Genomic DNA, 22,280 nt, shown 5'->3' on the forward strand with positions numbered 1-22,280 from the left:
CATTTTAAATGAGGCACTTTCCTTTTTAGAAAGTGTGTGTGTAAAAATCATCCTTGTTTAACAACTCACAGGTTGTGTTTTCAAAATAAGGCCAGGTGCGGTGAGGAGGTGTGAGTAATAAATACAGTTGCCAGTCAGTTTCACAGCTAGCCTGATGTTACACGTGTGTATTATATATGCTGTCTACATATAGGTATGAATTGCAGTTTTTACAATATGCAGTCAGTAGTGTGTGCTCTTCCGCAGGAGCTCTTTTCCCTACTCTTCGTAAATGTCACACATTGCCTGGTTTCACGGCGGAGTAACTTCACGTACCTGCCGAGAGGCACTGGTGTGCTTAAATTGCCCTGAGACCAGTGGAAGTGCGGGCACGCGCCGGGGACCAGTTTTGTCGGGCCTTGGCTCCGGAGGCTAATACGATAATGCTGTTTCTAAAACGTATAAAAGAACACTTTTATCAGTGTTCTATCAAGCTGGAATCATCATCGTTGCGCGTCCTGTGCGTTCTGCGTCATGTGCTTTATGGTGCAGATAGAAATGTGCCCAAACCTCACCTTAAGTAAAACAAATGCTTTCCAGTATTTATTTACAGCGCAGAAGGATCAATACAGCCATTGAAACTTCTCTTTTTATTGTTCTATATAATTAACATAGAGTGTCAGTGCTTCAAAAAGTAATAACTGAAGAATTGGAAGAAGAATATAAATATTTTAAAAGAGTCTTTCAGGCATCAGCAATGCTTGAATTGAAGTTCTTTAGTTTGCAGCCTTTTATGTCACTGCAGACACAGGCATCCACAGCTACACACTCTTAATCCCGTGTAAGAAGCTGGATTTGCAAGATGCCTTTTGCTGTCATTGATTTCAGCAGGTTTTGAGGGCATTCAGCATCCGTTCAGGATGTTATTAGGGACCTGTGAACTCTAAGATGCTCTTCTCAGCAGGTGGATTGGCTGCTGTGGAGGTCTGTGCTATTGGGGCTCAATTGCTGCTGGAACTCCTGCGGTCTGACGAGGGAGGTGTCGCACCAGATGATTGCTGGAGAGCCGGGGATGCAGAATTTAACAATTTTTTTCATCTTGGGCAATTGACACTATTGTTGCACTAAAAAATATCATGTAATGACTATGAACTCTTGAGGAAAACAAAGCGTGCTTTTGAAAAAGCAGGCTGTAACCAGCATGTGGGAAGACTTTACTTCTAAAGTAAAGTATTGCTAAGCATTGCTGCTCAGTGTACCCGACACAGGGTCAGACTAAGGAGCTGTGTGCTTACAGCTTTCACAGCTGTAAAAAAAAAAAAAGCTGTGTGCTTTTACTGCATTGCTGAAGTTTGCTGGGGACCCTAAATTAACAAATGTCTGACCTACATTGTAGAGGTGGTGTAGAAATACTTTGCTTGTCTAGAGTTAGCCCAGGTATGTCTGCACCACGAGGAGTTACATAGCTTGACACGCTTACTTCCTCAGTGTGTCAGCCCTGTGTAGTTTCTCTTGTGTTGTCACCAGTTATTTTGGACTTGTGATTGGAGCTTAAAGGTTAGTGAGGCTTTTGTTTGGTTTTAGGTTACTGCCTGGTATCTGAAAAGCTGTTAGTATACAGAGTGTTTAAAGAAAGGCAGAAGCTTGCAATTTCATGACTTTCTTTGATTCCAGGACCTGGAGCTTAAGGGAGAAAATGCCAAGCAGCGCAATACTGCCAAGTGTGTTTATGTAGCTGCTGAGGGATTAGTGCCTGTCTGGTAAAGAGGCCCCTCAGCCTGGTGCAGGGTTATCAATGTGCTCTTATCTTTCTTCCAGTTGTAAAAAGCAGCAGTCAACTGAGGGTCCCGGTACGATGGAGAGGTCAGGCAACTGCAGCGGCAGTGACAGAAAGCACAAAACCTCAAATTGAGCCAGAAGTGCGGTAAGTTTGCAGTGAGGTCTGGGTGGGTGTGACCTGCTGTTGTTGCCCTTTTTCTCTTTCTGATATGGTATGCTGCTCTGCTCACGTAGCAAAGCTGGTTATGTAGTAGAACGTGGCAGTCACAGGGCTTGATCTAGGTTTTTTGTGCGTGTGTAATTGGTTTTACCTGGCTGGCTGCATTCACTGAGCCTCCTGTTTTCACAGTTCTGTGAGGCAAGGATTGCCTGCCTTGTCCTCCGCAGACTATAGTGAGGCAGTGGCCCACGGTAAGGCCTGAGGCAGTGCAGAAGCAATGGAAGAACAAACAGTAGGATATTATTATTATTTGAGGTTCTGGTTCCTGCTTCCTGGGTTTTATTCAGCAACCTCCTGATAGACGCTCCAGGAGGAGGGGAATGGAAACTGAGGTCCCGACCCATCGGGGCAGGCCAAGGCTCCTCTCGGTGCTCCTTTGTAAGACTCTGGCTTTAACAAGAGGAGAGCAAAACTCCCTGTGCAACCTCGGCTCCGTCCGCTCAGGAGGCGAGACATCCTGGTCACTGAGCTCCCTCAGGCAGGGGAAACGATTTGATGGGGAAATCCACCTCTTGGGTGAGAGTTGTGATCAGCAGCCGCTTCTGTAAAAGCTGATACCACCATCTGCTCTGCTCTGCTGTGCTGGGAGGGACGTTATCCTTAGAACAGTGTGCTCGACCTGCACCTGGATAGAAAACCCATTGTGGGGAAAAAACCCCAAAAAACCCAACAACCCAACCAAAACCAACCCTGCACTTATTTTATGTGTAGAATGGCTCTTTGCTGCTTTCACTGCTTCGGGAGATGACGTGTGTCTCCAAAGTAATGAAGACAAAGACCTGTGTGGGTAGCTCATCTGTTTTCTATGGAAGCTGCTGCTTGGTTTGGTTGGAATCTACAGCTGGCGTTCAGCTGAGGTAGTTCCTTAGACGCTGTTTTATAACCTCCCTTACAGCCTTCAGCTGCGAGATACTTTCTCAGTATATTTCCAGTTAAACTCTGTGTTGCAAAGTGATTACTTTTTTTAAAAAAGTAAAGAGCATGTAAATACTTGTTCTCTGACTATTCATACTTGTAGTTCATATTTTTACATAAGCAGGATGAGCTTCTAAATAGGATGCTGCTTTTGCAAGAGACAAATGCAGAAGGATAAGCTGATTGTTTTGTAATAATAATTAAAAAAAAGCAGTAGGTCACTAGGATTTGAAATATCTCTTGCTTCCACAGGAAACCTAAAACAGGAATCTTGATGTTAAACATGGGAGGCCCAGAACGGCTGGATGATGTGCATGATTTCTTACTTCGTCTCTTCCTGGACAGAGATCTAATGACGCTTCCAGCTCAAAAGTGAGAAACACTGTGAAATCCTGTGTTACAGTCAGGGTTGGGTGTTGCTGCCTTAGCTGTAGGCTCGGGCATTTAACTTCTGTGTATATCAGCATTTCTTAAGACTGTTTCATCTTGGGACAGGTCAGTGCAAGAAACAGTGTTATAATTCTCTGGAAATAGATGTGCCGAGATCGTTCTCTTCTAATCACAAATTGTGGTTTCCTGTCACTTAGTAAGTTTGGGAAGGGTGATGGAATATAACAATAAACAAGCCACGCAGTGCTGGTTTGCTATAATTTGGGGAGATTGCCAGGGAGATTGCAGCGGAGAGACCTGGGGAAAGGGGTCGTGATTTGGGTTATGATATTAATACGTGTACCTTTTGAATGCTTTAGTAAATTAGCACCATTCATTGCCAAACGCCGCACACCGAAAATCCAGGAGCAGTACAGCAGGATTGGAGGTGGATCACCAATCAAGAAGTGGACAGCGGTGCAGGGAGAAGGCATGGTGAAACTGCTGGACAGCATGTCTCCTCGCACTGGTACTTCTTTACTGTCCTTGTTAAAAGTTTCTTTTGTCTCATGTGTTGAAAGTATACGCTTGTAAAGCAGGTTTTGCTGCTTGATTTTTATTGTGAGTGTGAACAGTGTTCTCAGTCCTGCTAGGAAATCATAACAAAGATATTAACAGAAGTTATTATTCATTAAAAATTCGGCATATGCAAAAGCACAGGGTTCCCACACATGCAAATATATTTTTGTGCAGTGGTCACTTCTGTGGCTGCATTGGAGAATGGCTTTGATTTTGGAGAGTACTGTCGGTACATATTCAACCTGCAGTAACAGTGTAGCACCAAACATTTACCCACCTTCTTAGGGTGGATCCAGTATGTGCTGTGGTCCAGCTGCCACCTCTGTGCCCAAGCTTAAAAGCTGCCCTGCGTATGTCCACCCTTAGATGCTTTTGGCATGTTTCATCTTGCATAACTTCGGCCATCAGGAAGTTGGGCATCTGGCCTAAACTGGTGGTCTCTGCTCCCTCTTTCATCGAGAGAGAGTAGGGCTTGAAGAGGAAGTGATTCAGTTCATCCTAAGGTAATTATCAAAGATGGGGGGTGTCACCCTCTAAAGGTACACTTATCTTTCTCCTTTGATTATGGGAAGAAATCTAGATGGATATGGTAGACATAGTATCTTATTTTCAGATGGCTAAAGCTAGGTAACAGGAGTCTCCGTTGGTGTGTACGACTGCAAGGTGTCATACCTTGCCCTGTAAGCCCTGCTTGAGCTTGAAGTTTACACTGAAGACAAGTGGTTGAGCCTTAGGTGGTACGAAAGGGGAATGTATTTCATGTGAACAAATAAAGCAGGCATGGGAGAAGGGTGTTCAGAGTGGGATTTGCAGTAGCATAAATGAGGTGGAGATTTGTGACCATAGGCAGTGGCAGTATAATCTCATGTAATTCTCTCATCTTTTGTGAAGAGGTAGTGTGGGAGAATGACACTCCTCTTAGGCCGCACATGTGCGTGCACACACAGAGTAAAAAATACCTGTGAATCTAGGGTTTCCTGGTTGTTCATGTTCTGCACACTGGTGCTATTGAGTTTCACAGGGGGGTGGGATCTCCTGCTGTAAAATGCACGGCCACCTTCTCATGGCTGCTCCTTGTAGCTAACTGCAGGATGGTGTCATTCAGCTGCCGCACACTCACAGCAGCCAGCAGTTAGGGCGCAGAGGACAGTGCAGCGTTCCCTGCTCCTGCTGCTTCCTGCAAGTGCCCTTCCCTGTTCAGGACTGGCTGGGCAGAGATGCTGTGCAGGGACTGTCTGATGTAGAACAGCTCTGAGGCCAGAACTTAACGCTATAAAGTCTTTTGTATCTGCCTTTGTTATGCCAGCCTGAGCCTAAAGAATAGCTAACTGCTTGGGAGGGTGTCGGGAGTCTGACTGTTCTCCAAAGCCGCAGGTGTCTTTTGTTCCTCTGAAATGTCTCTCTGCAATTATTGCTTGGATGTATCCAGAGCCTTTAAAACTTTGTCTGAATCTATAACTATTAATAATGGGTAAAAGAACACACACCAATTAGGCCTGATTTCAGGACTGAAGAGGAGGGCGGTTGGAAGAAAAGACAAGGTTTCGTAGATGAGCATTGCCGGGCTTGGCTGAGTGATAGCAGTGAGCCCCACCCGAGGACACAAGCAGAAGATAAGGCCTAACGGTTTGGCTTGGGTGGAAGTAGATTCTGTCTTTGCCAGTTCTTCCTCTATGACAAGAAAACTTGAAAGGTGAATACAACCTCCCTCCCCTCTCTCTGGATCACAATCTCTCTGAACCTTGCTCCCTCGCAGCAAGGAGCCGTGACTTGTATGGATTACCCTGTGCTACCTGGTAGCACTAGTGTGATGGGAAATGGGTGCAGACGCTTTTGTGAATGTCCTTTTACTAAGGGCTTCAGCTAACACGTTTTACCATGCAATTGCAATGGGCTAGGTGTGCAAACACAGACAGCTACGGTCATTTGCATAATGTTAATTTGCTATCATTCAGCCATGTTCAATCTCTCTCCCAAAACCTCCAACCAAATTGATAGATGAGTCTTTTTTCACCCAGGTTAAGTGCTTTCATGGTGAATTTGCACTAGTTTAGCTAAACTGCTTTCAAATTGGTTGTTAGTTGAATTTGACTTCAGCTTGTATTGTTGTGCAGTTAGCAGCTGTGATGAACTAGAAGTCTGTTTCTCCTCTGCTGCTTGCTGAAGGTGATAGGTCATTTGCTTACAGTACCTTTTACGCTACAGTTTCTTGCTGTGTGACATTAATAAACGTGAGTGGCAGCACTAGAAATTAAACTTCCACATTCACGTAGCAGCTCAAAGGTGATGGCCATCTTCTGTGTCTTGCCTCTCATGGGACAGACAGAAAAGGACAGTGAATCACCACTGCTTTGACAAAAGCCAGGAGAAACAGTAACGTGATGGTTGGTCTGTCTGAAATGACCTGTCTGGGGGTCACCTGTGTTCCAATAAGGTACTTCTCTGCATTATGCTTTTTGTTCTTGAAGCAGCAGACTACCTTTGTGAGTAGAAGGAATTAACGAGATCACTAAGCTGCCCGCTGAATTCCTCACTCATGTGTTAGTTACAGATAATGCTTCTCATCCTGCCACTCCAATAGGAACACTAAACATTTTTAATAGAAAAACTGCTGGAGTAAGAGAAGCCAAAGAGGAGAGCTCTCCATTCTCTTCAGCTCAGCAGCTTTACAATGCGTGGTGCTGCAAGCCGCCTTCTCCCTTCAGTTTCTGTGACCTTTGCTGATGTGATGCTGGTGTGTCAGGGAATCCCCCTCCATGTTTGACAATACACATTGTTTGGTTCCTAGCTATTTTGTAGTTCTTTGTGGCACCTGCTTCAGACTTGGGTAGAAAAGGGCTAAAGGCAGAAGATTGGTAAAAGGCTCTGGAAGGTGAAAAGTAATGCTCTTGGAAGGCTAGAACCAAACTTATTTCGTTTGTTCAGTGTGTAACGTGTCACTGATACCTTCATTTGGGTGATGTTTGATCCTTTTCTCCGCAGATGCTACTCTCTAGCTTAATTCCAGCTGTGGTCCCTGCAAGTATAGTCAAAGCCTGAAGCCAAAACCGCACTGGGATGCAGCATCCAAGGCAGTAGCGTTTTTAGCAGCAGTAGCCCTTGAAGGTTCAGGCTTGCAACAGGTTCTGAAGATAAAGCTTAGAAAGTTTATCTGCTTTTCTCAGCGTACCACTCCTGCTTGCTTTTGTTTGGTGACCACTTTTTGTGAAGTCACGCCTGCCTCTGTGCAGTTCTTACACCTGATAAGTCGTTTAGAGACCTTTTTTACTTAACAGTAGCTGCAATTTTAAAAATCGAATGCGCTAACCATTGCTAACAATTGAATTGAGTGCTAACCATTTCTTTAAGCATTTTGGGTAACCTTGCAGCGATACAGGGTACTGTGTTGCTTCAGAATAGCTTGAAACAGTTGGGTGTGCTTCCAGACTGAGCTATGCGTTTTGGAATATTGTGTGCTCACAGGTAGCACTTTGGGAGCACCGAGCCCTGTTAGTAACTCACAGGTTGTGGTGGTAAGACTTCAAACACATGGCAAAGAAGAAATACTTTGCATACTCGTTTTACCTTGATCTGGACTTATAGGTGTAGAGTTTATAGTTGTTGTGTATTTGCAGTTGGTGAAGAGCTCATGTTAGACAGTATCAATAACCACCTGTGAAATTCCCTCCCGTGTAAGTTAATCAATCTACTGATTTACTGACTTGTAGTATACATTTGACATGTTACACTTTGGCAATGGGACTAATATAAAGTAGTAAATAAAGAGCCTCACCCACATCATCTGGGAACAATATAATTTTAAAATGAAGCTTTATTGTTACAGGCAGCGGTCTGAAAATGAACAAGAGTTCTTTCATCTGAATGGGTGGTGTTGGGTAGGCTCAGTAGTCTGTAAGAATAAATCACACAAACATGGTGATAGGAAAATCCATTTCTGTTGTTGGGTTGGTTTTTTTTAGTGCTGGCATCAAATAGGCTAATGTCTTGCAATGGTAATTATATTTTAAGAAGGCACATCTTGATTTTTTTTTTTAATTGTTTTTAATTATAGTGTTTCTTAGTATTTCTTACAAGCTGTATTTTAGCTGAGAGTCCCTTGTCAGCAGAATGAAAGCTCACAGGATGAGGGGGCCATGTTGTTTATTTAGATTGGCAAGTCTTTGTGGAAGGAGATGTCACTCTATTTCCAGTAGTTTTGACTCTAACTGTAACAACAAAATGAATATGTACACAGACATGAAAATATCTCCTTTGCTGCCTTTGATCCAGGATAAAACATAATACTGCGAGAGTATTGCAAGTAGTTTCCAAGTTGGCCATGTTTTTTCCCAGTATGTCCTTTCCCAGGTTAAATTCCTACTGTCTTTGCTCTGGTTAGTCAGACTTTTTTTTTTTAATGCCATTTAAAAATGTTAATGAGGCTACTGGCTCCCGGGGCTCCTGAAGTTGGGTCATTATTTGCTGCTGCTCCCAGCTGGGAGCTCTCTTGCCTCCTGCAGAGAACTGGGGCTGACTAAACCTGTTTTCTGAATCCTGTATAAATGTATGGAGTGGAGACCAAGCATGGGACATCTGCTTCCTTCAGAAACCTGTTAAATGTTATTTCAGAGCTAGTGACCCGGAAACCCTGAAAAAGAAACTTTGCTTTTGTTCTCCTAAGAACCTCTGTCCTCTACTTAAAACAAAACAAAACAAAAAAAAAACCCAAAAACCCAAGAAAGCTGCCCTCCCTCCCCCTAACTAAACCACAATCCCCAAACCTTGAAGCCAACACCCAAAAGATTAGAGATGAAAAATGGAAAAACCTAAAATGTTGTCCTTGGAGAGAATAATATTGCCTCCAAAATAAAGTGTTTAAAGGCATGAAGATTTCTATGAAAAACACCCAGAAACCACGATGAAAGAACATGTGTCACTTATTCAGTACCACCGATCTCGTGCCCCAGACAACAGTCTGGGTCCTTGGGGGTTTGTGTGCAAATGGAGCAGACTTACCAGGGTGGGGGAAGGCATCTTCTCTTGCAAGGATGGTGACCAGAGCAGTTGCATCAAATGATGGTTCCACGTTGTCTTGTTTTTAGCTTTGTTTTTTAATACAGTTAACTGCAGGCAAGGAAGTGGAAAGAAGTGAAATAGAATTACATCTGCATAAAATGATGAAGGAAAAGATAGAGTAGGTGAGGGAAATGTAAGGGAGCCAGGTCTTTGCTGAAGCTGAAATAGGAATTAGAGGGCAAGGAAGGGAGGGCATGTGGAGCAAACTGTCGGTACCTGGGAATTCTGCCTGAACGCCCCTGCAGTGCTGGGACTGAAGGCCTGATCCAGCAAAGCATATAAATCCTTCATGCACTGAAGGCATCCTGTTTTGGTGACTCCGCTATTGGTACCTGGAGCGTGAAAGGGATAAAATTATCTGAATTTCCTGAAATGTCTTATAGGCAGCTAATGTCTATAAGGTGCAGGGCCTTTTCCTGTTTGAAGCTGATCCCTGTAGAGCAGAATATGAGTGCTGGCACACAAAATTGCAGCCCAATTATATTTGAAAGTTTAGGTAGATAAAATGTCCTGGAATATGCAAACCACTTAAGCAATGTGTTTCCTTTTGTATGGCAGGATGAATAAAGCCTTGTCTTTCCTAAGGTTTTGGCATTTTCATTACATTGGTGTATTTAAAACATCTGACTTCTGTTTTCAGTAAGCAAGTTGAGCTGTGCTGTTAGGAAGTCCATAGCACGTCTGTAACTGTGGTCTGTGTTAGGGCATAGTAGTGTTCATTTAACATCTCGCAGTGACATTTTTTTACCAATACATCCTTTAAATCAGAACTTGCCCAGCTCTGTACAGTCTGGAAACCATGCTGCTGCTATACTAAGTAAAAGCAGAAGAGTGATGCTTCCTGCAGAAGCAAACAATAGTATAAATCACTTTTAAATTCTAATAACAGGAAAGTGAGTTACCAGAAAAATACTTGGCCAGAGAAAGATGTGTTTATATGACAGTGGTTTAGAAAAGTAGCCAGAAAATTATCAACAAGTTTATTTCAACAGTTTCAGTCTGTCTAATTGTGTACTTTGTACTTATTAATGACGTGTTATTGAGAGTTCTTGTGTTTTTTCTGCAATTTCTTTTCCTGTGCTTTGGCTGGCAGCACCTCACAAATACTACATTGGCTTCCGGTACGTCCATCCTCTGACAGAAGAAGCAATTGAAGAGATGGAGAAAGATGGCATTGAAAGGGCTATCGCTTTCACGCAGTACCCACAGTACAGTTGTTCTACCACAGGTGAGCGTCTGTGCAGGAGCGGAGCACAGACAGAGGCTAATGTAGGCACGTGTCTGTGAGCCGTGAGGGAGCGTGCAAAGTGTCAGCGCAAGCTGTCCTGTCTTCCTCAAGGTGGCCCTTCCTGTTGGCTTCATTGCCAACTTGAGGTGCTCTGTATTTACTATAATTCCGAATTTTAGGTGGAAACTTCTTAACTCAGGATAGCTTTATGTTACCATTGTTACTGAGAGATAACATAAACTGAAGGCTTAGGAAGGTGACTGAGTAAGCTTTCTTCATGGAGACTAGAGCAATAATTGTTCTTCAATTAAAGAATGGTTTAGCAAATTGTTCTTGGCTGGTACGTCGTATGAACTTTGATATAATTGTTCCCATTTGAGGCTCTCAGTTCTGATTTACGGTTGCATTTTAAATATGTAGCATTTTAAAATATTATAATACCTTGCTACAAAACTGTTTTCATCTGACAAGTTGCTAATGCCTTGGCTGAACTTACGTTCTTAATTCTCTGCATTTCAGGAAGCAGTTTAAATGCCATTTATCGCTACTATAATAAAAAAGGGGAGAAGCCGAAGATGAAGTGGAGTATAATTGACAGATGGCCCACACATCCCCTTCTTATTCAGGTATGGATTTGTATGACAGCCTTTGAAATTAGCAGTCAGAATGAGAGGTGTGAACTGAGCAGGTCTGATATGTTATCAAATTGGCATTCCCTGGGGTTTTCTTAGATTGGTTGATGTAGGAGAAACTTGGTATCTCTGCATTGCCAGCTGACTTTAAAACAACAAAGAACTAAGTAAATACAGATGTTTATTGAGTTTCCTTTTTAGAAACGTTTGCTACCAGTAAAAACACAGTATAATGTTAAGCAACAGAAACATTCTGAGGAAACACTTCACTTAGATCAAGTCTTAGCTTCTAACAAAGCTTACAAGATTTTTAGCTATAGAACGTACTAAAAGAAGATAAACCTATTTGCTGATTTAGGCTGCGTTTATATATTTACTTTAAAAAAAAAGCGAGAAGAATGAAAGGAACTCTTCAATTTGAGGGTATATTTTAGTTATGGTGATGAAATGTGTCTTGTCTACTATGTATGAAATTACAGGAAAGGGATGGTTATTTCATGCCAGATGTTTTGGCATGATAATGTGTGAAAGTGACCACCATGCACATCTTCTTTTAAAAGCATAGTCATATTAACATAACAGTGTTGGCTGGAAGGGTCATTAGTCCAAATTCCTGCTCAGAGCAGGTCTATGGTCGACACACATACAGATCATGTAGGTTTGTCAGATTCTCATCCGGCAGCAAAGAAGTAATTCTAGGCACAGCACTAGCTGTGGCAGGAGCAATTAAGGGAAACCTTCTTACTCCTTCCTTTTCAGAGAAAATGGCATTTTTATCTTTGGGGAGCTTCTCCTCTAGTTTGGGTTTTGCAATTTTTGTGGTGTGCTGAACAGATGATAAAAATGACTGAAGGAGGGCAAGGTGGAACTGCCCACACTGTGTGACATTCCACTGGCAAGCTGCCTGAGTGTGATGCTGTCCTGGGACGTGCCATTGTTATTATGCACTCTCCATGCCTTCAGTATGCATTCTCCTTGCCTTCAGTGAAACACCTCAGCAGAGTTTAGGAACCTTTCATATCTTCAGGGAACCTGCAAAATGGTTTCCATTAGACAGAGTACATATAACACTTTTTTTTTTCCTTCCCCAATAAGCTCACCAATGTGCATTTCCTTAAGCCCAAGGAGGCTGTAATTGAAAGGGGCTCAGCCCCTGATTATAAAGTTGAAATGGAAGTTAATTTTTTTAAGATTTCTGATCTGTTTTTCACTGTAAAATATCTGAGAGAAGAGCATGCAGACAGAGTTGTTTCATGCTCCTGCAGCACCATATGCCAGCAGTGATAGCAGCTTCTTTTCTCTCTGTATGCTCCCTCAGCCTAGCTGTGTGTATGCAGTGTCATGGCTCTCAGTTCAAATGCTGGTGGTGGGAGTGAAGGATCAGAGGTGTTTCCCTGCTTTTTTGTGTAGCACTAAGAACATTTCAGGTGTTGATGGGCAGAGGTGTCCATCTCTCCCATGTTCTCTCCCGTCAGCTGAGCTCAAGGTGAAGGTCTCTGAATACAGTTATCTCAAACTTGCGTCGACAGACCATTAGGGGACACTTCTCTGATGCCATGTGTATGTGCTCTAATTTAGTCTAAGTGTAATGGGGCAGTTAAGAGAGGATGGTTGTGCTCTGCCCATTCACCATTTCTCTGTCCCTGCCCTAGCAGCTGTACATATGTGCCCTCTTTGGCCAGGGAACCGCTTTTCAGGGGCGGTAGAGGAGAGTTGGGTTGAATTGGTTATGTTCTTTCAGTTTGTTACCAGCATCTTAAAACCATTGGGACGATCAAAAGTTCACGGGGGCCTTTGCCCTTGGTGTGTTGGGACTGGGCACTGTGTGATGCTGTATACTTGACAGTATGTAATACGTGCTGTCTCTCGCTATTGCCCCACGTGTACCGAAGGGAATTTTGAAGTTCTTAAGGCAACCTGGAGCATCGAAGCTGCCTGTCTCGGGTCATTTGAGATCACATAATGCCTCTCAGTGTTTCTGATTCAGGTCTTTGCTTTTTTTTTTCTGAACAGTGCTTCACCGATCACATACAGAAGGAACTGAACCTGTTTCCACCTGACAAAAGGAAAGATGTCATCATCCTCTTCTCGGCTCACTCGCTGCCCATGTCTGTGAGTTACAGCAGGTCGTTTCTGTTGTTGTTAGAGCAGAGTCACACTGGCTGGGCTGAATGGAAGGGTATGCAGCTTGCGCACCCGTGGGGTAGGGCCACAGTTGTGGAAGGCAAATATAAAAGAGAAATATAAAGGTGAGTCAGTGAGTTGCAGCTGGAAGCCTGACGCAGAGCTGAAGGCGAGGCACGTGAGCTGGGATTGCTCTCCTGCATGCTTAGTCAGATCTGCACTGTTGGCCACCATTGAAGATGGGGCACTGGGTTAGGTTAGACTCGGTATGGCTGCTTTCATGGTCTCACAAACTTGCCAGCTCAAACCCAGATGGTATTGGAGGGGAAAAATTGGTTATTTTCTCACCTCTAGAAAGTAGTAATAACACTTTCCCTGAAGGAATGTAAGTAAAATCTTTGCAAGGTTGCAATAAATGACTTGATCCTCTGTCAGCAACCAGCAACTGCAGTGAAATGGCTCATGGATCATTTTTCAAAAATGCAGTGCTGTTACCAAAATGTAACCGTATCTATATATGATGATAGAAGAATTTATCTTTTATCGTGTGAAGGAGGAGTAGTAGATGTTCTGGTAAAGCAGATTCATCATAGGTTTTGCTGGGCAAGAATGCAGTTTTTCTTCCCTGTTTCAGATGAGCTAGGCACTTGATACGGTCCGTCCTGGGCATAGCCACATCACACACAGCGTGCTTGCCTTTCCCAGTCTTCAGGTGGTCTTTGCCCAAACACGTTCACCTGAAGAAAAAAGTCTGGTGTTTTTGTGTTGAAGGTAGTGAACCGTGGTGATCCGTATCCTCAAGAAGTGGGAGCTACTGTCCAGAGAGTCATGGAGAAGCTGAACTACTCCAACCCTTACAGGCTTGTGTGGCAGTCCAAGGTATGTGCTCAGGGAAGCTGTAAAACTACCTGCCACTGTAAAGCTCTTCAGGTGATGGAGTTTATGATCTTCCAGCTTAAGAAGATCATAACCTCCATGCCTTTTTCGCATTTTCCGCAAGTATTTCTGCTAGAACAGAATCCCCATCTCTTACTCAAATTTAGTCTTTCCAGATACTTTATCCACAGTTTCTCACCTTTTCTGTATATTGCATCATTTTAAAGTATGTGTCCATTAGAAAAGCTATGATTTCATAACATCTAGTTTGACATTTGTCTTTCTCTGTCAGAAGGAAGAATCAAGCACTCACTGGATTTTTAAGGTGTTGCTTTTTGAGGATCTCTGAGCAATTTTTCCGAAGTCGTCATTGTGATACAGGCATTCTTAATAATAGTACGAGCCTAATTCAAACAGGCTTCATTATTCTTGACAAAGACTGCTTGCATTACTTTGTACTTATTATTACTACTGCAAATAGCAAGGAACATAAGCTTTACCAGAATTATGTAGTACAAGTAACCTGATGTCTCAAGGGCATTACACATATCCTGCCATTGTTGTCTTGTTCTTAAAGTTGCATATTATGGTACATCAGCACCGAATACTTCCTGGATAGTAAAGGGGTAAGGACGGTTTGTTACAGAATGGTAACTTCTTTAAAAGGCAGGTAAACCCTGTGCAGTAGTAGTCAGGGTGTTATTGAACTGAAAACAGTACACCTGTATTTAAATTTTCATTTATTTTAATGAGAGTCTCATTTAGGCCAGCCCAGGTTCTGTTTCTTTGGGATTTAAGTGATGGGACAGTATGTCTTCATAAAAAATGTAATGGAGAAAGTGAGAGGTACTATCAAAAGCAGGGAAATACAAACAACTGGCTCAATCTTAAACATAATCTGGTCTGTGTCGTCCTGCTTAAGAAAACATGAGTGTTCTTTGTAAGAATGATTTAATGAGGTTTTTTGTCTTTATTTTCCTCCTCCTTTTCTTACAGGTTGGACCAATGCCTTGGCTTGGTCCACAGACAGATGAGGCCATTAAAGGACTGTGCCAAAGAGGAAAGAAGAACATGTTGTTGGTCCCAATAGCATTTACAAGTGACCACATTGAAACACTTTATGAACTGGATATTGAGTATGCTCAAGTTTTAGCGAATGAGGTGAATAGTTTTATAGTTTTTATAACTGTTTGGAAAGTGGTGCTCTGAAATTACTTTTCCTGTTTTGAAATTCGCTTTGTAGTTGCTTCTTGCAGTATGATTTGGGGCAAATTTTATTTTTCTGAAAATTGAAAATTAGTCTGAACTGGCTTAACTCAAATTAATTTTTAGCAACACAAAACAGGTGGGAATTTGTCTTTCTAGATTTAACTCTTTAAGCCACTACTATCCTTACAAAAAGAATCATCAATTTTTGGCAGCAGAGTGAAATTTTGCATCGTAGTTATTTTTGCTGTATTGAAAAACACGGTACTGCATTTAATTCCGTCATTTTGGGGCAACTTCTGGGTGAAGTAGAAAGGAAGATTTTGAAGGCTAACCAGTGAAATATCTAGCAGACTTAACTTTTTTCCTCCTTATTTTTGATTCAGTGTGGAGTTGAAAATATCAGAAGAGCAGAGTCTCTTAATGGAAATCCACTGTTCTCCAAGGTATCTTCTTTGTTGCAATAGTTGTAAAAGTTTGCAGTTGTGTGTTTCCTACTAGATTATGGATGACCTCTTGTAGTTTTAAAGTATTTTGAATTTAAGAGCAAAAATGGAACCCCCTGTACTTAATCTGTATACCACAAAGTGTTTTCTTTTACCACAGCGTGCCTTTATTTTTTTTTTTTAAGAAGTGCAGAAGTTTGGTTTGACAAAAAAGAAAAAAAAAACTTGTATTCATTTGTAGTAATCTTTTAATGAAATATTTCTCTTAAGACACTATGCCAATGCGGTTTTAAAGCAGGATTTTCTCCTGAAGTAAAGAGGGTAGTGCTTAAGAAGTGTAGTCTGATGAATACACAATTTGGCAATCTCACTAGTCAGTGTGACACGTTAAAGCATTTTTTTTATTTTATGCAAATAGGTTTGCTCACTTCTGATTTTTAATTAACTATCTTTCAGGCTCTGGCAGACTTGGTCTGTTCGCATATCCAGTCGAATGAAATCTGCTCTAGGCAGTTAACCCTCTGCTGTCCGCTCTGTGTAAATCCCGTCTGCAGGGAGACAAAAGCCTTCTTCACTAATCAACAGCTGTGATGGGCGGTCTAGGAGAGCACTGCTGGATTATACAGGAAAATCGCCCTTGTGAAGCAGTGCAAAGGAAAGAAACCGCTGGATCAAACTCTCTGCTGTTACATACTTCCAGGCTGGTAGTCTGTGATTTAACCTCATGTAACAGTGAGGAGAACTTGACTTTTTCGTTTTATTTTTTTCTTACGTTTTCTTTGTTTGAGAGGAGTTTGTAGAAAGTAGGGAGATAAGGGTGTTTATCCTGTGAGATGTGAAAAGATCTCGTTTCATCTGATTCTGATTGGACTTAGTGTGAGCCCGTAAGTACGCACTGAAAAACTTAAAACTTTTCTACAAATTAGCTTCTGTTTACTATGCAGGGATTTATTTGTATGCAGTTTTGTCATGAGTGCATTAATTTCAGCTTTCCAGGTCAAGCATACAATTACTTGTTTTGTTTATGCTTAAGGTAGAATATAACCAGCACAGTCACCGGTTGTCTCTTCTGAGAGTGATTTTTCAGATGGGTTTGAAGATCAAGTGACTTCTAATGATTTTTAAATAATGTGTATATTTTTTTAGAACATGAAGATAAGGCTTTGCTTTGTTTTGTTTTCTCCTGCCAGAAACTTCCAGTGAAAGCTTAGCTGGAATAGTAGAATGCACCAGATTTGTTTACATTTTCTAGAAAAAACACTCATTATCTGCAGGAAAGCTTCTGCATTTGAAGAGCATAAAATGAAAGGAATAAGCCTGCTTGGGTGATGCTGAAGAACATGCTCAATTGAAACAAACTGCGTATGTTTCAAGTCTAGCAGCTATCAGGAGCATGTATGGAAACATGTTGGTTTATCTTTTAAGCAAAATGGCTTTTTTAAAATTATTAAAAAGGGCTTTCTCTGTTTGGTTAAGTAAATTTAGGAAGTCAGGCTTGCTCTCCAGAAGGTTTATAGATCTGCTCTGTGCTTTCTACTGTGCCACAGTGCTGTGGTTTTTGTGGGATACCTATGGAGTTCCATAGGTACAATTGATCTAGCTTAATTGATGTTGTTATTTAAAGCTGAGATGATAAGTCAGGAGTAATTGACACTGCAGATGCCTGAGAGCAGGCAGCCCCGCAGGCTGACAGCTGTGTGCTTATGCATACCTTTGTCGAAAGCTGAATTTTGCCTGTTAGATTTTTGGCACTGAATGTGGGCCAGGAGTATGCACTCATAACCCAGATGAACTTCTTGCTTGTTTTGGCAGGCGTTTGGGTGCATCAGGACTGCTGAATCCACTCCTAAGTAGCGGTAGTTTTGTAGAGTGAAAAATCTTTTTAGGGCAGTATTCCCTCACTATCAGCACGGGGACCGGTGTCCAGGTTAGTCTTGGGATAGGAGGGAGCTTTTCTGGAAGGCTGGTCACCACACAGCATGCCTGAACTTGACACTTGAAGTGGTTCAGGGCAGAAGTACCGCAGCACCTCAGTCAGTGGTCCTCTTGCACAGGGACCTCTCCTCCTGGGTGGGACAAAGGAGGAGCAAAGCTGTGACAGTGTTCTGTGGGACTGAGCCATATGTGTATTAGTCTAGCTGTCAACTTCATGGGTATAAATGTTTACTTTATGTAATTAGCACTGAAATGCCAGTACTTTGGCAATGCAGGTTGTTTTCTGTAAACTGATGATTCAGCTAATCGTGATGTTTGAGAAGCAGATGCCATGCTGCTCAGACAATTTTATTTGCTTATGTAATTATGAGGCATGAACAGTTTGAACCTCTGATCTTTCAAGGATAGGGTTGTTTAAAAAGAAAATAGGCCTCTGTTGGTATAAGAGGGGTTTATCTTGTTCTATTTTATGTTGAAAGAATTAAACATGGGATACTAAAGGAACGAGCGGATGCTGTGTCAATCAGCCAGTGGGCCAAGTACTGCCATGGAGCGATATAAATCCTACCGTACAGCCTCACTAGGGCCTGTGGCCTTATACGTCTTGAGAGTTGATAGACGTGTCTCCACTGCCATACTGCAGCTTCCAAGTGTGATTATGATGAGACAGACTTAAATTCCTTCAGTGCCAGAACCTCCTACATCACTGCTGCCCCGTGTTGCTTTAGCAGAAAGAAGTCTTCCTTGACCCTTCGTACCTGTGCCTGTTTCAGTGGCGGGGAGCCAGAAGCCGGGGCTTCTGTCCTCCCTTTCTTGCTCCATTCTTGGTCTCTGCTCGCTGCCTTCGCAGAAAAAGGAACGCAAAGCTGATTCCTGCCCTTGCTCAGCTGGAGTAGGCAGGGTTATCACGTGTGTATGGAAGGGTGGAATTTTCATGGAAAATCTTTGAATCAATGTCAGAAGAATAAAAATGTCTGTCTGGGAAGGGAACACTGGCCTTATGTCTCTTGTCGAACAAAGAACTTTCTCTGTTCCCATTTCACTGCTTGACACTTATGGGTCAGTGGAAAACAATCTGTTTTTGTAAAATCTTCCTACTTATACCTCTCTCCTACCAGCTGAAGGGTATATTGACCTTCAAATCCAGGTTGTGACCAGCACATTTAGAAGTGTGGCTGAAGCTGGAAAGTGAAGGTTAACTTCATATGAACATTGTGATGCTATAAATATAGATTGGCTTTTTATTTCCATACTGGAGAGAGTACTGAAAATATTAGCCGGCACTAATTATGAGGCATTACATTTGTCCCCAGTAATAAAAGGTATTTAAAGTTCATTTTTTAGTATGCTAACCACAAGTGAGATAATTACTAAGCCTATTGCTGCTATTAGACCATAATGTAGAAATCACTTACTTTTCTAGCTTTTAGCAGATGGATCTTGTCTCGTAGTTGGTGGGGTTCTTCATTTTGCTGAACAGATCATGTAGTATCGCCCTGCCCTGCTATTTAACACAACATTATTTTGTCTTAGCACAGCATCAAAAGCCTGTTGAAAAACTACCTGAGCAAGTTAGCTAGCAGCTCTGCTTAATATTTTTAATGGAAATCATGATAACAGTGAGACTAATAACAGTGGGAATTCTGCTGCCATTGAAATCTTCTAATCCTGGGTCTTCTGTTTAGGAGCATTTCTCACTATGCTAACTAACAGTGGAATTCATTTGACCTTACTTTAGATGCTTCCGATCTACATGTTGACATCTGAGCTGGTCTCCTGGGTACTATTTATGGTCAAAAGATTGTTTTAATATGTGTTTCTGAGAAATTATTCATCTTGCAAAGCAGATGTCCACAACAGGTTGGATGAGTTTCACTCCGTTGCTGCCTCTGACCATGAAGGGAGCGTGGTGCACTAACTCAGAGGTAGTTAGCTACGTTCCACATGTCTAACATGGGGAGGGATGAATCCCATCCATTTATGTGCCTTCTTCAGCACTCTGCCAGTGACGTGTAGCCACTGCATTTGGGAGATTGCAGTCTTAATCCTACAGTTATGCATTCAGTTTGCCCCTCTGGCAGATTTTAAACATGTGGTGCTACTAACTCAGGACCCAGTCTCGCCAGACCCTGAACGCTTTCTGCTCTGGTTGAATTGAGCATATGGAAGTGTCAGCATCCGGGAGACTCTAGTCCTTGGACAATAATCTAGTTTGATTTTTTTTCATTGTCAATTACAGTGCTTTTGCAGTACTTTATTTCATTTGCAAGTGTGTATCATTTACATATGACCTGACAAAAAGCAACCAGTTTAAGTGAGCTTAAGTGGTGTGTTGAGGCAGCGTTGTATCCCAAGATTTCGTTGGGAAGAGCCGAGTCCTCAGGCTGGACTTGAGCAGTGGGGGAGCTTTGGTGACGGCACGGCGTTGCTGTCCCCTTGCCCAGGCTGCTCAGTCTTACTCCTGCTAATGCTGGCGGTGCTGTTTGCAGTGCAGGCTGACAAACAGCTGCACAACTGAGACTGCACCTGAAAGTAGGGATGAGAGCTGGGGAATGAAACCTTTACACCAGCACTCCCAGTGCTGTCGAGCTCTGGCCTGAGGATATTGATTGAAAAATAGAGGAGTTCAGAAACAGAGCCCTTCATGTCCTAAGGAAAGAAGTGGGAAGTAAACGTGTTTGCAAATGGAATGTTTTGAAGAATTTGCTCATGATTAGGCTGTTCTCCTGATTTAACTCTGCAATTTTGCTTTTTTCTTTTTTTGTTTAGTTGAAGTTTTTATCTTTTGGAGTTTATAAAATCTCCCTTATTACTGGCTGCATTTTAGAAAATGTGATAGCTTCCAAAAGTGGTGCTGTAGTATTAAAAGGTGTGTGGAAAGTGTCTGTGAGCTAACCTCCTGCTCCCCCTGGAGAAGAGGATGTTACAGTTGAGTTCAGTGGGGCCGGGATTTTCCTAGGAATATCTAAAAGCTCACTTTGTTTTCCCTTTCTACCACACCTAGAGAGTTGGAAATCAATATGAAGTGTAAGATGCAAGAGAGAAAGAAGTTCCTTTCATTTTTTAATGCCAGATGTGTACAAATACTTGCTTTTAGTCCAACATACGTATTTCAGATTGAACAAGGACTTCCATTTAATGTAACACAAAATTTGTATAATCTTACTGTGTATCATTTGCCATAAAGGTGGAATTTCAATTAAATTTTTTGGAAGAAATAACTGAGCTGTGTGTCTTTAGTAAAGAGTCCTTTATGATGGTATTTGATGTCCTCTCTGTTCCTTTCCTTTTCTCTGCACTAGAAAGCAAAAGCATTTGCGCATGTACTGATTGATTTGGATCAGCAGTGAACTGTGAAGCAATGATCCCCCCCTGACAGAGAGTTGATTCACTTTGTGCACGAGAGGTTCAAACCCTGGATGCCTCTGGAAGGAAGCACTCCAGACGTGCAGCAAACACTCCCACTGCATGCGGGTCTCAGCCAAATCCTATCTGAATGCTCGGTCCAAGGACCCAGACTAAGTTACCTGGAGTGGGGCCTCAGCACCCACTGAGATATACTGGTTTGGTCCTGATGCGCCAAATTACTTGCTGAAGTAGCCAAGCCGTGGTGGGTCAATCCTTTAGCTTTTCAGGGGAAGTAACGGCACTTCAGCCCTCTGGGCTCGCAGTCCTTCAGGGGCAAGTCGGGTATGCGTGAGGGCAGAGTTCACTAATGAAGTTCTGTGAGCAGCAGCCTTTATCTGGGTATTTATGCATGTCTTTGAAAATGGATGTCGCCAGTAGTCAAAGCTGCTTATTCTGCTCACGCAGAAGTCTCTGTATACATAACCTTCCAGCAGTTGGTACAATGTTGGATGTGATAATTTCACGCTGCCTTCACCTCCGTGACTTCCCACCTGGGGTAACAAACTCCAGCATCGGTTAAACTGGTCCCTTGGTGGAGGTGACGGTTGCACAGCAAGGCTTTCGCACAGGAACCTGCCTGCCTCTGACTCGGAGAGCAGTGCCTTCGTTTGTTTTCTGTATAAGGGGTCAAATTCAGCCTGAGCCTTTGTTTTGAAGGCGCGGTCTGTTCCCGTGTAGATGAGCGTGTTCGGGCTGGGGTGAGTTACACCTCACCCTGCCTCTTCGGCTCTGTTTGCCATGATCTCGCTAAGTATCCGGGACAATGCCAAGTGATGCTTCAGGATGTGGAAGGGGATATAAAATACATGGATGCACGTGGTGGGGTTTCCTCATGCCAAGATCCAGCTACATGCTTGGAGGAGGTGTGGAACTGAGCATCAGTCTGCTTTCTGTGAAAACAGGGGGTTTGTGTGGCTTTCTGTAAAAACAGGCTCAAGAAGATGGTGAGTAAAAGATTTGCACTAGTTTTGAATCCCACCTGTGATTGTTAATTTATTCAGTTATCTATTAACAGTCTCTAGGCAGCTTATTTCTTATGTTAAAAATTAAGTGCTTGATTGATTGTTTTTATAACAGTGATGAGAGTTGTATACTTAAGCTGATCCATTAGTGAGCTCTCGTTACTAGATTGTGATGGGGGAGAGAGCTGAATGGATGGAAGATGGGAAGAATGAAGGAGAGCGGTGATTTTACTTCCTTTCTTTCCTCTGGTATTCCAGTCAGTAGCTTTGCTATTTTGCATTTGAATGGAGATTCGGCTGAGTAAGCATGGCAGAACTTAAGAAATGTCACGTTTCTTTGAATCCAAAAGAATCTCTTTAACGTTGTGGAAGCATTGGCTCACTCTCCCTTTAGAGAGTTATAGTAGGGTAAAAAATTGCCAAGCATCAGTTAGTCTGTGGCAATCGCCTACCTGCTGGCTTTTACCTTCTCATTTCCCAAATGCTGTAGCAAAGAGAGAAGCTCCTCCGTATTCAGCAGGCGGGACAGTCCCTCGCCCGCGGTCGCGGAAGAGAAGCTGGTTTTGG

At 42.5% G+C, this 22,280-nt stretch overlaps 1 protein-coding gene across 1 annotated transcript in view; it reads left to right on the forward strand.

The window, feature by feature from the left end:
* Positions 1 to 20,603, forward strand: part of FECH (ferrochelatase) — a 22,241-nt gene extending 1,638 nt beyond the window's left edge. The window contains exons 2-11 of the mRNA XM_009323112.1: positions 1,798 to 1,903; positions 3,146 to 3,265; positions 3,643 to 3,791; positions 9,990 to 10,124; positions 10,644 to 10,750; positions 12,770 to 12,868; positions 13,652 to 13,759; positions 14,753 to 14,917; positions 15,349 to 15,408; positions 15,865 to 20,603. Coding sequence (XP_009321387.1) covers positions 1,798 to 1,903; positions 3,146 to 3,265; positions 3,643 to 3,791; positions 9,990 to 10,124; positions 10,644 to 10,750; positions 12,770 to 12,868; positions 13,652 to 13,759; positions 14,753 to 14,917; positions 15,349 to 15,408; positions 15,865 to 15,999 — 1,184 coding nt within the window. The 3' untranslated portion in view covers positions 16,000 to 20,603. The remainder of the gene's footprint in view (positions 1 to 1,797; positions 1,904 to 3,145; positions 3,266 to 3,642; positions 3,792 to 9,989; positions 10,125 to 10,643; positions 10,751 to 12,769; positions 12,869 to 13,651; positions 13,760 to 14,752; positions 14,918 to 15,348; positions 15,409 to 15,864) is intronic.
* The last annotated feature ends 1,677 nt before the right edge of the window (positions 20,604 to 22,280 follow it).

Source organism: Pygoscelis adeliae, unplaced genomic scaffold (assembly GCF_000699105.1).
Source record: "Pygoscelis adeliae isolate BGI_AS28 unplaced genomic scaffold, ASM69910v1 Scaffold174, whole genome shotgun sequence".
NCBI lineage: Eukaryota > Metazoa > Chordata > Aves > Sphenisciformes > Spheniscidae > Pygoscelis > Pygoscelis adeliae.